Genomic DNA, 12,676 nt, shown 5'->3' with positions numbered 1-12,676 from the left:
CACTGGGGCTGGCAAGAGGAAAGCGATCAGGACCATCAAAGGGGCCGCTGACAGGGCCTCCAGATGGCAATAGATCAGGAGGGGTGATCCGTGGGCCATTGCTACTGGGACACAAGCTGGGGTCTGATCAACCCCGGCTGGGTCGCCTGGACGAGGATGTATGATGTTGAAAGACTCGAAACACCCGACGACCCCAGGTTACATCACTGATGATGTGTCCCAGCGTATCCACAGGATGTATCTGAGAATACATCTTTGGGGGCACTCCTCTGCTCTCGTGGATGGTTGTGAAGAGAAAGTATTTCAGGATGTATGTATATACATTTCTCTGACATTAAATGTACCTTTGAAACCTTTGAAGGGCGCTTCTAAGGTGCCACAGTAGTGTAACGGTTAGCACGGGGCTATTACAGGTCGCAGTGTTGGAGTTCGGAGTTCAATTCCAGCATCCTCTGTAAGAAAATTTGTACATTTTTCCTGTGTGTGTGTGGATTTCCTCCAGATGCTCTGGTTTCTTCTCACAGTTCAAAGACGTACTGGTTAGTAGGTTAATCGGTCATTGTAAATTGTCCTGTGATTAGGCTAGTGTTAAATGGGGGGGTTGCTGGGTCAGAAGGTCTCTTCTGAGCTGTAAATCTAAATAAATAAATGAAACAGAAACATTGGAGAACTTAATTTTGACTTGTTCACACTTGGTGTGTTAGTATATTAGGGCTGCATGAAATGCAGCTGGGAATTAACTAGCTCCAATTTGCATTTATTTTCCAAATCTCCTTAGCAACTGTGATTTCTTTGACCAGATGTTTCCCTTGTCATTTGTTTAGATAAAAGCAGATTGTTTGTTTTGCAAGAGCACTCGTTTCTCGCATGAATTACCGCTTTTCATCTTCCACCTGGACTCCGATGGAGTGGTATTCCCGAAGGCCCCTGCTGTCCGTGTCCGAGTCAGTTGTTGTCTCCACCGCATCCACCTGGCACAACAAACACATAAGCATGTCTCAGTTACAGATCGATAGTAGCTTCAGAGGAGAGCAAGCCGTCGCACTCCTCAATCCCCATCTGTCCCATTAACCCAGGTTATGCATTTTCATTACAATTCTCAGGAAATTCTTAGCTTTTCCCTTTCAAATCCCACCCAGTTCCTACTCCCCAACCCCTCTTAGACAACCATGGTATCAGATCATTTTGCACAACGTACACTGTACTAATGAAGTGCACAGTGAAAGAAAAAATTTAACTTTGTTTTTTTCTTTTTGAATGATAAAGTCATAATTCTTCCATCACTGTGCACATCCTTTACTTCCTGAGGAAGCTAAGAAAACTTGGCCTGTCCCCTAAAACCCTCACTAATTTTTATAGATGCACCGTAGAAAGCATTCTTCTAGGGTGCATCACAACCTGGTATGGAAGTTGTCCGGTCCAAGACTGGAAGAAGCTGCAGAAGATCGTGAACACGGCCCAGCACATCACACAAACCAATCTTCCATCCGTGGACTCACTTTACACCGCACGCTGTCGGAGCAGTGCTGCCAGGATAATCAAGGACACGACCCACTCAGCCAACACACTTTTCGTCCCTCTTCCCTCCGGGAGAAGGTTCAGGAGCTTGAAGACTCGTACGGCCAGATATGGGAACAGCTTCTTTCCAACTATGATAGGACTGCTGAACGGATCCTGACCCGGATCTGGGCCATACCCTCCAAATATCCGGACCTGCCTCTCGGTTTTTTTTACACTACCTTACTTTCCCTTTTCTATTTTCTATTCATGATTTATAATTTAAATTTTTAACATTTACTATCGATTTGTACTCCAGGGAGCACGAAGAGCAGAATCAAATATCGCTGTGATGATTGTACGCTCTAGTATCAATTGTTTGGCAACAATAAAGTATAAAGTATATTGGATCCTCCTCTAATGTAGGCTAATTTGCAATTCAGTAACATTAGTGAATCACTCTACAGTATAAGAAGATCAAAACTTGGAATAGGATTTGCCCATCTGCCCATCAAGCCTACTCTGTCATTCAATAAGATCATGGCTGATCTGGCCATGGACTCAGCTCCACCTACCTGGCTTTCCCCATAACCCGTAATTCTACACTATGCAAAAATCTATCTGAGATATATTCATTAAGATAGCCTTTACTGCTTCTCTGGGTAGACAAGTCCACAGATTCACTACTCTCTGGGAGAAGCAGTTTCTTCTCATCTCTAACGTAAATCTATTCTTCCGAATCCTGAGGCTATGAACTCTAGTTCTAGTCTCCCCCACTTCCCTGCCCCTATCTTATCTATTCCTTTCCTAATTTGATATGTTTCTATAAGATCCTCTCTCATTCTTCTATATTCCAATACGTATAGTGCCAGGTGACTCAGTCTCTCCTCATAGGCTCATACCCTCATCTCCAGAATCAGACTGGTGCACTGTCTCCAAAGCCACTATGGCTTTCCTCAAGTAACGAGACCAGAACTGCAATCAGTACTCCAGGTGTGGCCTCACCAGTACCCTGTACAGTTACAGAACAATCTCCCTGCACTTAAATCCACCCCCTCTAGCAATGAAGGCCAGCTTTACACTTCCCTTCTTGATAACATGTTGCACCTGCAAACCAACCCTTTGGGATTCACTCCCAAATTCTTCTGCACAACAGTATGCTGCAATCTTTTACCATTTAAATAATAATCTGATCATTAGTTTTTCCTTCCATAATGGATGACTTTGTATTTATCAATGTTGTGCTCCAACTGCCAGACTTTTGCCCACTCATTAACCTATCCATCTCTCTGTAGACTCTCCACATCCTTTACAAAATTTGTTTTTCACTCAGTTTAGTGTCAATTGTATCATTCCTTTGCTGAACCTCAGGAGAGCAGCCAACAACATCAAGGACCCCACTCACCCTGATCCTTGTTTCTTTGCCCCCACTGATCAGGCACAAGAGCTTAAAAGCTCATACCACCAACCTTAAGAACAACTTCTACTCCTGCTATTTGACTCTTGAATGGACCTCTTGAGCGATAAATATGAAATCTTGATCCCTCAGTTTTACTTTGTCGTTGTCCTTGCTCTGAGATAGCCTGCACTGCACTTTCTTCGTAACACTACATCTTGCAATCTATCTTTGCTTTTCTGTTTGTAGTAACTCAATGTATTCTGTTTCAAAATAATCTGTATGGGCGAGATGCAAAATAAAATTTCTCACTGTATCTTGGTGCAAGTGATAATATACCAATCACCAGTAAACAGAAAGGAATTTTTAATGCTGGTAGATGTCAGAGGCTCATGTTGACCCCACATCAGAACAACATCCAGTTACCCAACACGTGGCTACCTTTCCTATGGGCATCTCCCGAAACATGCAAGCAAACAAATCCGGGTCAGAAGCACAGTCAGGATTTCCTGGAGGTGACAGTCAGGGCTTGGAGAATCCTGGTGATAAATGAAGTGACATTCCACTAATCTGGCACAACAAACATCTTCTAAACTTCCAGACTTATGATCATTTAAGTTTGCAGAAAATCTGAAATAAGTTGATCAAGATCTTCTCTTTGCAAATGTATGTTAACTCGTTTTGTTTTGCTGATGTATGTCCAAATACAAACTAATTCTTGTTTATCATTAAGCTGAGTAACATTGTTTAACTGAGTATAATTTTCCAGCTTATTGCACACATTTTTAATTCTTTGTTGAATAATATTGCTGTCATCCTACTGCCTTATTCAAATATCAAAAATAATTATTGGAAAAACAAATTTATGTCTTGGTTATTAATCTCTGGACATGGGAATTTTTATTTTCTTAAATACAGCCAGTGACTTAAACTCTGAGATACTGAGGGCAAAATGTTGGATGTAGGTGCGTGTCAGAAGCACAGATCTGAAAGAAGTGACTTCCATGGAGTGCAATACGACTGTGAACATGTCCTGTCAAACCACACTGCTCCAGAACCTCGGCTGGGTCACAACTGCTCCAGGGAGCCATGGCAGGAATTAACACTAGCCCTTCTGATGAAGATCTGCTCTCTGCCACTTGAGAACACACAAGGCGGGTGGTGCCACCACAGGATAGAACTCTACTCTCCTCCGGCCCATTTTTCACCTCCATATGGGGCAGATCCATCCCAAACCAAACCCTCACACTTCACCCCCAAATACAGGATTGCTTCTGTCACCAACCCCTGAACCCCCAGTCCCTGAAACCCAAACCCTGAATCCCTGAATGCCCTGGTTCCCTTACAAAGTCATTGACCAGTCACTGCATCTGATTCTTGGTTGCCCAGGCCTTGGAGGTCTTTAATGCTGTGTAATGAGCCAATTTGTTCACTCTCTTCCATCTGCCAATCACCCCCCCCACCTGGATATAGCCACTACCTGCTAGCTCTTGCTCCACCTCTTTATACTGACTATCTTCCTCTATCTTTTAGTGCCGACGAAGGGTCCTGTCCTGATATATTGACTACTTATTTCCCTCCACACTGGCTGCCTGAACTGCTAAGTTCCTTCAGCAGATTGTTTATTGTTCTTGCTGGAAGTTTATGTAACACACACAAAATAATGGAGGAACTCAGCAAGTCAGCCAGCATCTATGGAGGGGAATAAACAGGGGATTTCTGGTTTCTACTTCCTTCCTTTTCAGTCCTGATGAAGGGTCTCAGCACAGAAAGTAGGCTGTTTATTCCCCTCCATAGATGCTGCCTGACCTGCTGAGTCACTCCAGTCATTTGCTTTTGCTCTTCTTCTGTTTGATCTCTTTTTTGATCAGAGGCTCTCAGTGAGATGTTTTTGGAACTAAATCTGTTTTGTTTTGTGTATTCTGCCAAATTTACTCCCACTTACTACATCACATGTACTTGAACAGCAGTCTAGTACTTGCCCAGATCTGTGTGGGGTGGTGTTGTAGTGAAGCAGTTAGGGTAATGCTTTCAATGCCTTCTGTAAGTTGGAGGTTTAGTTCCCCCTGCTGTCTGTAAGGAGTTTTTTATTTTCTCCCCGTGACTGCGTGGGATTCCTCCCACATTCCAACGACATAGAGGTTAGGGCTAGTGAGATGTGGGCATGCTATGCTGGTGCTGGCAGCATGATGATGCATTACACTGTATGTTTTGATGGTGGTGCAACAAATAAAGTGAATCTTTTCTTACCTGAATCCCAATGGAGGACCGTCGGCTCTTGATGAACTGTTCCGCCTTTCCCACGTCGAGGGTTAGGATGGCTTTGTCTCGGGTTAGGACCATGCTGCTTCTGCCACTGTTAACGCCGGGCTGCTGTGCTGACATAGTCTCCAAAGCGATGTTCACTGCCTTTGTACTGTCCAAGCTGTCCGTTGAGTTATAAAGACCCTTTCCTTCCTGGGGCCAGGGCGAGCTCCTCTGAGACCGGTTCTCGTGGTAGGCATCCTGAGTTGATTCGGTGCTGCTCTGGGTGGTCACTGAGATTACTGGCTTGGAGGTGGTGCGAGGTGGTACCGGTGGTGGGGTCTTCTTGTAATTAGTGCAAGTTACTGTGGAGAGGAAGGATGAGAGTTACTACTGTTCCCCTTGGCTCTAGGAGTGGATGCACTCCCCTGAGAGCCTGACATCTTGGAAGAAAATTCAAAAATCAGAAGTGCAAAGGGGCTTGGGAGTCCTTGAGTGGGATTCTCTAAAGATTAACTTGCAGGTTGAGTTGGTGGTGTGGAAGGTAATACAACATTAGTATTCATTTTGAGGGGACTAGAATATAAGGGTAAAGATGTAATGCTGAGGCTTTATACGGCATTGGAGCAGGTTCTGGGGCTCATATCTAAAAACAGATGTGCTGGCATTGGACAGGGTCTAAAGAGGTTCACAAGAATGATTCTGGGAAGGAAAGGGTTAATGTATGAGGAATGCCTGATGGCTCTGGAGTTTAGAAGAATGAGGGTGGATCTAATTGAAACCTATTGAATATTGAAACCCGCCTAGATAGAGTGCCTATGGACAGGATGTTTCCTACACTGGAGGAGTCTAAGACCGCAGGACACAGACTCAGAATGATAATATGTCCATTTATAACAGAGATGAGGAGGAATTTCATTACCCAGAGAGTGGTGAATCTGTGCAATTCAATACCACAGATGGCTGTGGATGCCAGTTGATTAAGTGTTTCAGGAGACCAGGAAGGAGCCCTAGTACTGTCCATAAGACCACAAGACATAGTAGAATTAGGCCACTTGGCCCATTGAGTCTGCTCCGCCATTCCATCATGGCTGATTTATTGTTTCTCTAAACTCTGTTCTCCTGACATGGTGAATCTGTGAAATTCATTGCCTCAGACCATAGTGGAGGCCATGCCAGGAAGTATATTTAAAGTGGAGATTGATAGGTTCTTGATTAGCCATAGTGTCTCTTCTCTATGAATTGTTTCACATGATTAATTAACGTAGCAACAGGACTGGTGAGGAAAGTTCAGAAAGGAAACTTTTTGAAAGACTTGTGGCTTAAGGTGCCAGCTAGTCTGTTAGCTGTTTCAACTCAAAGTTCAAAGTTCTAAGTTCTGCTTTCGCTGCTGCCATCAGGTGGAAGGTACAGGAGTCTCAGGACTTACACCACCAGGCTCAGGAACAGCTTTTACCCCTCAACCATCAGGCTCTTGAACCAGTGGGGATAACTTCACTCAACTTCACTTGCCCCATCACTGAAAAATTCCCTTAGCCTAACAACCCACTTTCAAGGACTCTATCTCATGTTCTTGATATTTATTGCTTATTTATTTATTATTATTATTTCTTCTTTCGTCTTGTATTTCTTTTCTTTTCCACACTGAGTGTACACCCAGTCCACATTGTCTTTCTTTGATTATGGTTACTGGATTTATTGCCTGCGAGAAAATGAATCTCAGGGTTGTCTTTGGTGACATATATGTACTTTTATGGTGCAACTGTAACGAAAACCAATTTCCCCCTGGGATCAATAAAGTATAACTATGACTATGACTTTGATAATAAACTTACTTTGAACTTTAAAGAGGCAGTCAAATCGGGTTGACAGAAATAATAAATCAGCCAAGATGGAATGGCGGAGGACTCGATGGGCCGAATGGCCTAATTATGCTCCTATGTCTTATTGTCTAATACTCCCAGCCGATTCTCACTATTCCCTATAGTTCTGCCCTCTCACAGTCCAGGGGTCAACCCTAATCTCTGTTTCACTCACAGGCCTTAGCAATGGCCTCTCTTCCAGCCAAGTGGGTGGTGGTGTCAGACCCAATGAGCACCAGCTATCTCCCCACCGCTGCACAGATCTTCCGGCCCATTGGCATCAGTCCAATTGAACTGGAGAAAGTCATCACAAGGAGCTCATTTGCTCATCACATTGCTGGGGTGCTATTCAGTTTGAGTCCACGACAAATCATTGCCGTCTAGCAAACTCAGCCATCGGGTTAAATTATTCAATTGATGGAGTGCAGTACAAGCAAAGACAGAGTGGATGTGAAGAGGATATTTCCTATAGTGGGAGAGTCTAGGACCAGAGGGCATAGCCTCAGAATAGAGGAATGCACATTTAGAACAAATATGACAAGGAATTTCTATGGCCAGAGATTAGTGGATCTGTGGAATTCATTGCCACAGGTGGCTGTAGAGGTCAAATAATTGAGTATATTTAAAGAGGAGATTACTATTTTCTTGATTAGTCAGGGCATCAAAGGTGGCAGGGAGAAGGTAAGAGAATTAGATTGAGAGAGATAATGATAGAATGGCAGAGCAGACACAATGGGCTGAATGGCCTAATTCTGCTCCTATGTCTTATGGTCTTATAAACATTCCATTCATGTGACAAGATACTCAGCAACAATTCCCCTGCTCCAGTACCACTGAAAACCTGTAGTTTTATAAAGGAACGTATATTGTCCAGAAAAAAAGATCTTGGTTCTCTCAAGGGAAGACATGAGTGTCATGAATTTTCCTTCGATGATTTGACCTGACTGCACTCCTTAATTGAAGATGCACATTCAATCATATTATTTTAAATGGTTATTATTTAACTGTCTGTGTATTTCAATATTCTGTAAATTGAATTTCAAACAATTACAACTATACAATGAACAAAGAACAAGTAACACAAAACCATCCCATCCAGTTACAGGAACACTCTGTATGGCAGCAAATTGAAGTCAGCAGCCACAACCAGAATGCCGGGGCTGCATTCACCAACTTCCTCAGATCAGCAGCCAAGTAACTCAGTGACATTTCTAACTTTCAGAAGGTATTAAAAACAGCAAGTTCAAAAAAACTCAGAAAATAGCTAATATTCTCAGATAATCCTTAGATTCCAGCACGAGACCTGAAATAACATTTCCAAGCACAGATCTGATACCGTACTGAACCAATAATATATTACTTTTATATTAATGCATGTGTTCAGCATAATAATCAGTAAGTGGCCAAGGACATTGGAGCAGATTCTGTAAACCATGTCTTCAGCCCAACAATAAGGCAACCTCTGAATCAGAAGGTTGTTTGTCCAAGAATGAGTTAATTTCCATTCTACATCCAGGAATGCTGTGGGCTTCCTGAATGCGACTTTCGCTTGAAGCTTCTGTCTGATGATCAGAACCCCATCGCAGCCCTCGTACTGTATTGTTTGTGGGCACTGCACTTCCTGTGTAACAGTAACACTTTGCATGGGTGGAGGTAACTCAATCCACCCACTAACCCAACCAGCCACCCCCACCAGCAGTACGTCCACATGAGCCACTTCATCATTTCCTGTCAGAGTCACCTTATATTCATATATCTAATGTCACTTTATGTACATACAATCAGTCTATGTATATAAGCTAATCTTATGTACAGTATATACAGCCACTCTCAACAGTCACATATACATTGTTTTTAAAAGATTTCTTTTATATTTATATTTATTGTGTTCTAGAGGAGTGTTCTTTGTGTTTTTATGCTGCTTTGGATCCAGGGTGACAATCATTTCGTTCTCCGTTGTACTGTGTACTGGAAGATGACAAGAAACAATCTTGAATCTTAAATCTTACTTCTTTCTGTTCTGATTTCTTTGTACTCCCTCAAAGTAGTTATGTATGAATGATCTCTCTCGAAGACATGTAAACAAACGCTTATTATTCACTGTTCCTCAGTACATGTGACAATACTAAAATAGCCCCAATAAATGAATAGCAAGAATATTCTCCAAGAAGATGTCAATAATGGACCCAATATTGGAAGGTTTGAGTATGGAATTCCTGTCAGTTTGGAAAAAAACAATAAAATAAATACTGACATGCCAGAGATGCTGGGATCAGAAAGATCATGAAACTCTGCTCATCGAGTTGAGAAACCTGACTGATCTCATCCTTTGGGCTTTGAGCCATTCTTCAGTATCTGTGCAGGAATGAGGCCCTGTGTTTGGAAAACAGTTCGAGTTCTGAGGGAACAATGGGTTTGCCAATTCTGACAGGCTGCAGTTCACAAGGTCTCAGAAGACAATCTTCCTCCTTGAACCAGACTGTTTGCTCGACAGGGTCACCCCTTCCCGACTCCATAACTAAACCAGCAATCTCCTCCGGCATCCTCTCCTCTATCCAGCTGATTGAACATATCGAGGATTTACCATGGAAAGGACAGACGTGCATTTACATAACTCTGTCTGAGCTCAGCACGTTTCCAAAGCACTTTGCCACCAACGAAGTGCCACTTAGGAAGAGCAGCAGTCAGTCTGCTCCAAACAAGGTATGACACATAGCAAATATGAATCACATCAATTTGTTGAAGCACAAGGCAGGTTAGAACTGCAAGGACATATTATTAGCTTGTGTAATTATTCTGTGGTTATCTTCAGTTTTGTCCATATTGACGTGCACTGTGGGAAGCCAGAAGTATGTTCTTTATACAGAGAATGGTGGGCGCAAGAAATGTGCTGCTGAGGGTGGTGGTAGAAACAGATATATTCGGGGCATTAAGGAAACTCTTACTTAGGCACATTGATGATAGAAAAATGGAGGGCTCCATGAGAGAGGGGGGCAAGGGTTTGATTGATCTTAATAGGTTAAAATGTTGGCACAACATCATGAGTCAAAGTGCCAGTACTGGGCTGTAGTGTTCTATGTTCTAAATCTCCCAGCCTCTCTGTAACAAAGCTCTTTGTTGTGGACATTATCAGAAGACAGAATAAATGAATCTCATTATCCTTTTAATCTGTGCAGTTTTGTTTTAACTGCATGTTTATTTATTCTTCATGCTCGATGAAAGAGTCTCACAAACATTGTGCTTTAATCATAAAGTGACAGAGTCATGGAGTACTACAGCACAGAAACAGGCCCTTTGGCCCATCTAGTCCATTCCAAACTATTAATCTGCCTAGTCCTATTGACCTGCATACGGATAACAGCCCGCCATACCCCTTTCATCCATGTACCTGTCCAAATTTCTCTTAAATGTTGAAATTGAACTCACTTCCACTGGCATCTCATTCTGCAACCTCACCACACTCTGAGTGAAAAAAGTTATGTCCCCTTTAATCATTGCACATTTCATCTTTAACCCTTGACTCTTAGTTCTAGTTTCAGTGGAAAACTAGGTGGAAAAAGTCTGCTTGCTTTGACCCTGTCTATGCCCCACGTAATTTTTTATTCCTCCATCAAATCTCTTCTCATTCTTCTACACTCCAGGGAATAAAGTCCTAACTTATTGAATCTCTACCTCAGGATCTGAAGTCCTGGCAACATCCTTATGAATTTTCTTTTCACTCTTTTGAAGATGTTGACATTTTTCTTGTAAGTAGGTGACCAAAACTGCACACAGCAATCCAAACTAGGGCTCACCAACATCTTATACAACTTAAACATAACATCCTACAAACCTTGAACAAAACATCCCAACTCCTGTACTCAATACTTTGATTTAAGAAAGGCCAAGACACCAAGGGCTTATTTATGACCCTATCTCTCTGTGATGCTTCTTTCAAGGAATTATGGATCTGTATTCACAGATTCACACTCCTCAGTGCCCTACTGTTCACTATGTAAGACCTACCCAGGTTTGTCCTCCCAAAGTGCAACACCTCAGACTCATCAACATCAAATTTATTTATTTATTTATTTACTTGGAGATATAGCATGGAACTACCCTTCCTGCCCTTTGAATCGTGCCAACCAGCAACCAACCAATTTAACCCTCATCTAATCACAGGACAATTTGCAATGACCAATGAACATACTAACTGGATCTTTGGACTGTGGGCGGAAAGTGGCACACTTATGGAAACCTATGCGCCCATGGGAAAGAATCTACAAACTTGCTTATAGGGACACCCGAATTGAAATCTGAACTCTGACGCCTTGACCTGTCATAGTATTATGTTAACTGCTACACTACCATCCACCTGCCATCTCAGCCCATTTTATCCAGCTGGTCGAGATCCTGCAGCAAGCTTTGATAGTCTTCCTTGATGTCAATTACACCCCATCCACAACTTTGCTGTTCCAGTTTACCACATTATCATCCAGATCATTGATACTGAACGAAAACAACAATGGACCCTACATCAATCCCTGCGGCACACCACTAGTGTCAGTCTCCAGTCAGAGAAGTAACTATCTACTACTGTTTTCTGGCCTCTCCCGCAAAGCCAATGTCTAATCCCTTACTAGCTCATCTTGAATGCCAAGCGTCTGAACCTTCTTGACCAACCTCTCATATCAGACATTGTCAAGGGCCTTGCTAAAGTCCACTGCCTCTGCCTTCATTAACTTTCCTGGTAACTTCCCTGAATAACACTCTTAGATTGGTTAGACATGACCTACAATGCACAAAGCCATGCTGACTATCTCTAATCAGCCCTATCCAAATACTTCTGTTTCCAGTCCCTCAGAATACCTTCCAATAACTTGCCCACTGATATCAGGCTTACCAGCCTGTAATTTGCCGGCATATTCTGAGAACATTTCTTAAATAACAGAACACTAGCTATCCTCCAATCCTCTGGGACTTAACCCGTGGCTAAGGATGTTTTAAATATTTCTGCTAGAGCTCCTGCAGTTTCTGCACTAACCTCCCACAGGATCTGAGGGAACACCTTGTCAGGCCCTGGGGATTTATCCACCCTAATTTGCCTCAAGACAGCAAACACCTCCTCCTCTGTAACCTGTATACGGTCCATGACCTTACTGCTGCATTGCCTCACTTCTATAAACACTGTGTCCATTTCCTGAATACAGATGCAAACAATCCACTGAAGGTCTCTCCCATCTCTTGCAGCTCCATGCATGGATGATCACTCCGATCTTCCAGAGGACTAATTTTAGCCCTTGCTATTCTTTTGCTTTTAATATATCTGTAGAAGCCCTTGGGATTCTCCTTCACTTTGATTGCTAGAGCAATCGCATGTCTTCTTTTAGCCCTCCTGATTTCCTTTTTAAGTATCCTCTTGCCTTTTTTGTACTCCTCGAGTACCTCATTTGCTCCTCCACTCCGTCTGCCACAACAGACAGGTTGCCACCCACTTCAACTCTGCTTCACATTCCCATTCGGATATGTCCATACATGGCCTCCTCTACTGCCATGATGAGGCTAAGCTCAGGTTGGAGGAGCAAAACTTCATATACCGTCTGGGTAGTCTCCAGCCCCTTGGTATGAACACTGAATTCTCCCACTTCTGGTAATTCCCTCCCCCTCCCTTCCCCTATCCCAGTTTCACTCTGCCCCC

At 42.9% G+C, this 12,676-nt stretch overlaps 1 protein-coding gene across 9 annotated transcripts in view; it reads right to left on the bottom strand.

Moving 5' to 3' along the window:
* The window catches only part of dlgap2a (discs, large (Drosophila) homolog-associated protein 2a), a 656,057-nt gene that overhangs the window by 27,066 nt on the left and 616,315 nt on the right, over positions 1-12,676 (bottom strand). For all 9 annotated transcript variants that reach the window (XR_010016698.1, XM_063038682.1, XM_063038695.1 and 6 more), the window contains 2 exons: positions 5,144-5,502; positions 877-971 (listed from right to left, as the gene is read on the bottom strand). Coding sequence is in view for 8 of the 9 variants with exons in the window: in XM_063038682.1 (XP_062894752.1) it covers positions 877-971; positions 5,144-5,502 (454 nt within the window). In the remaining variant the exon portion in view is untranslated. The remainder of the gene's footprint in view (positions 1-876; positions 972-5,143; positions 5,503-12,676) is intronic.

The sequence above is a fragment of the Mobula hypostoma genome, chromosome 2 (assembly GCF_963921235.1).
Source record: "Mobula hypostoma chromosome 2, sMobHyp1.1, whole genome shotgun sequence".
Lineage (NCBI taxonomy): Eukaryota > Metazoa > Chordata > Chondrichthyes > Myliobatiformes > Myliobatidae > Mobula > Mobula hypostoma.
The sequence above is the reverse complement of the archived record's forward strand: the minus strand, read 5'-3'. Positions and strand labels throughout refer to the sequence as shown.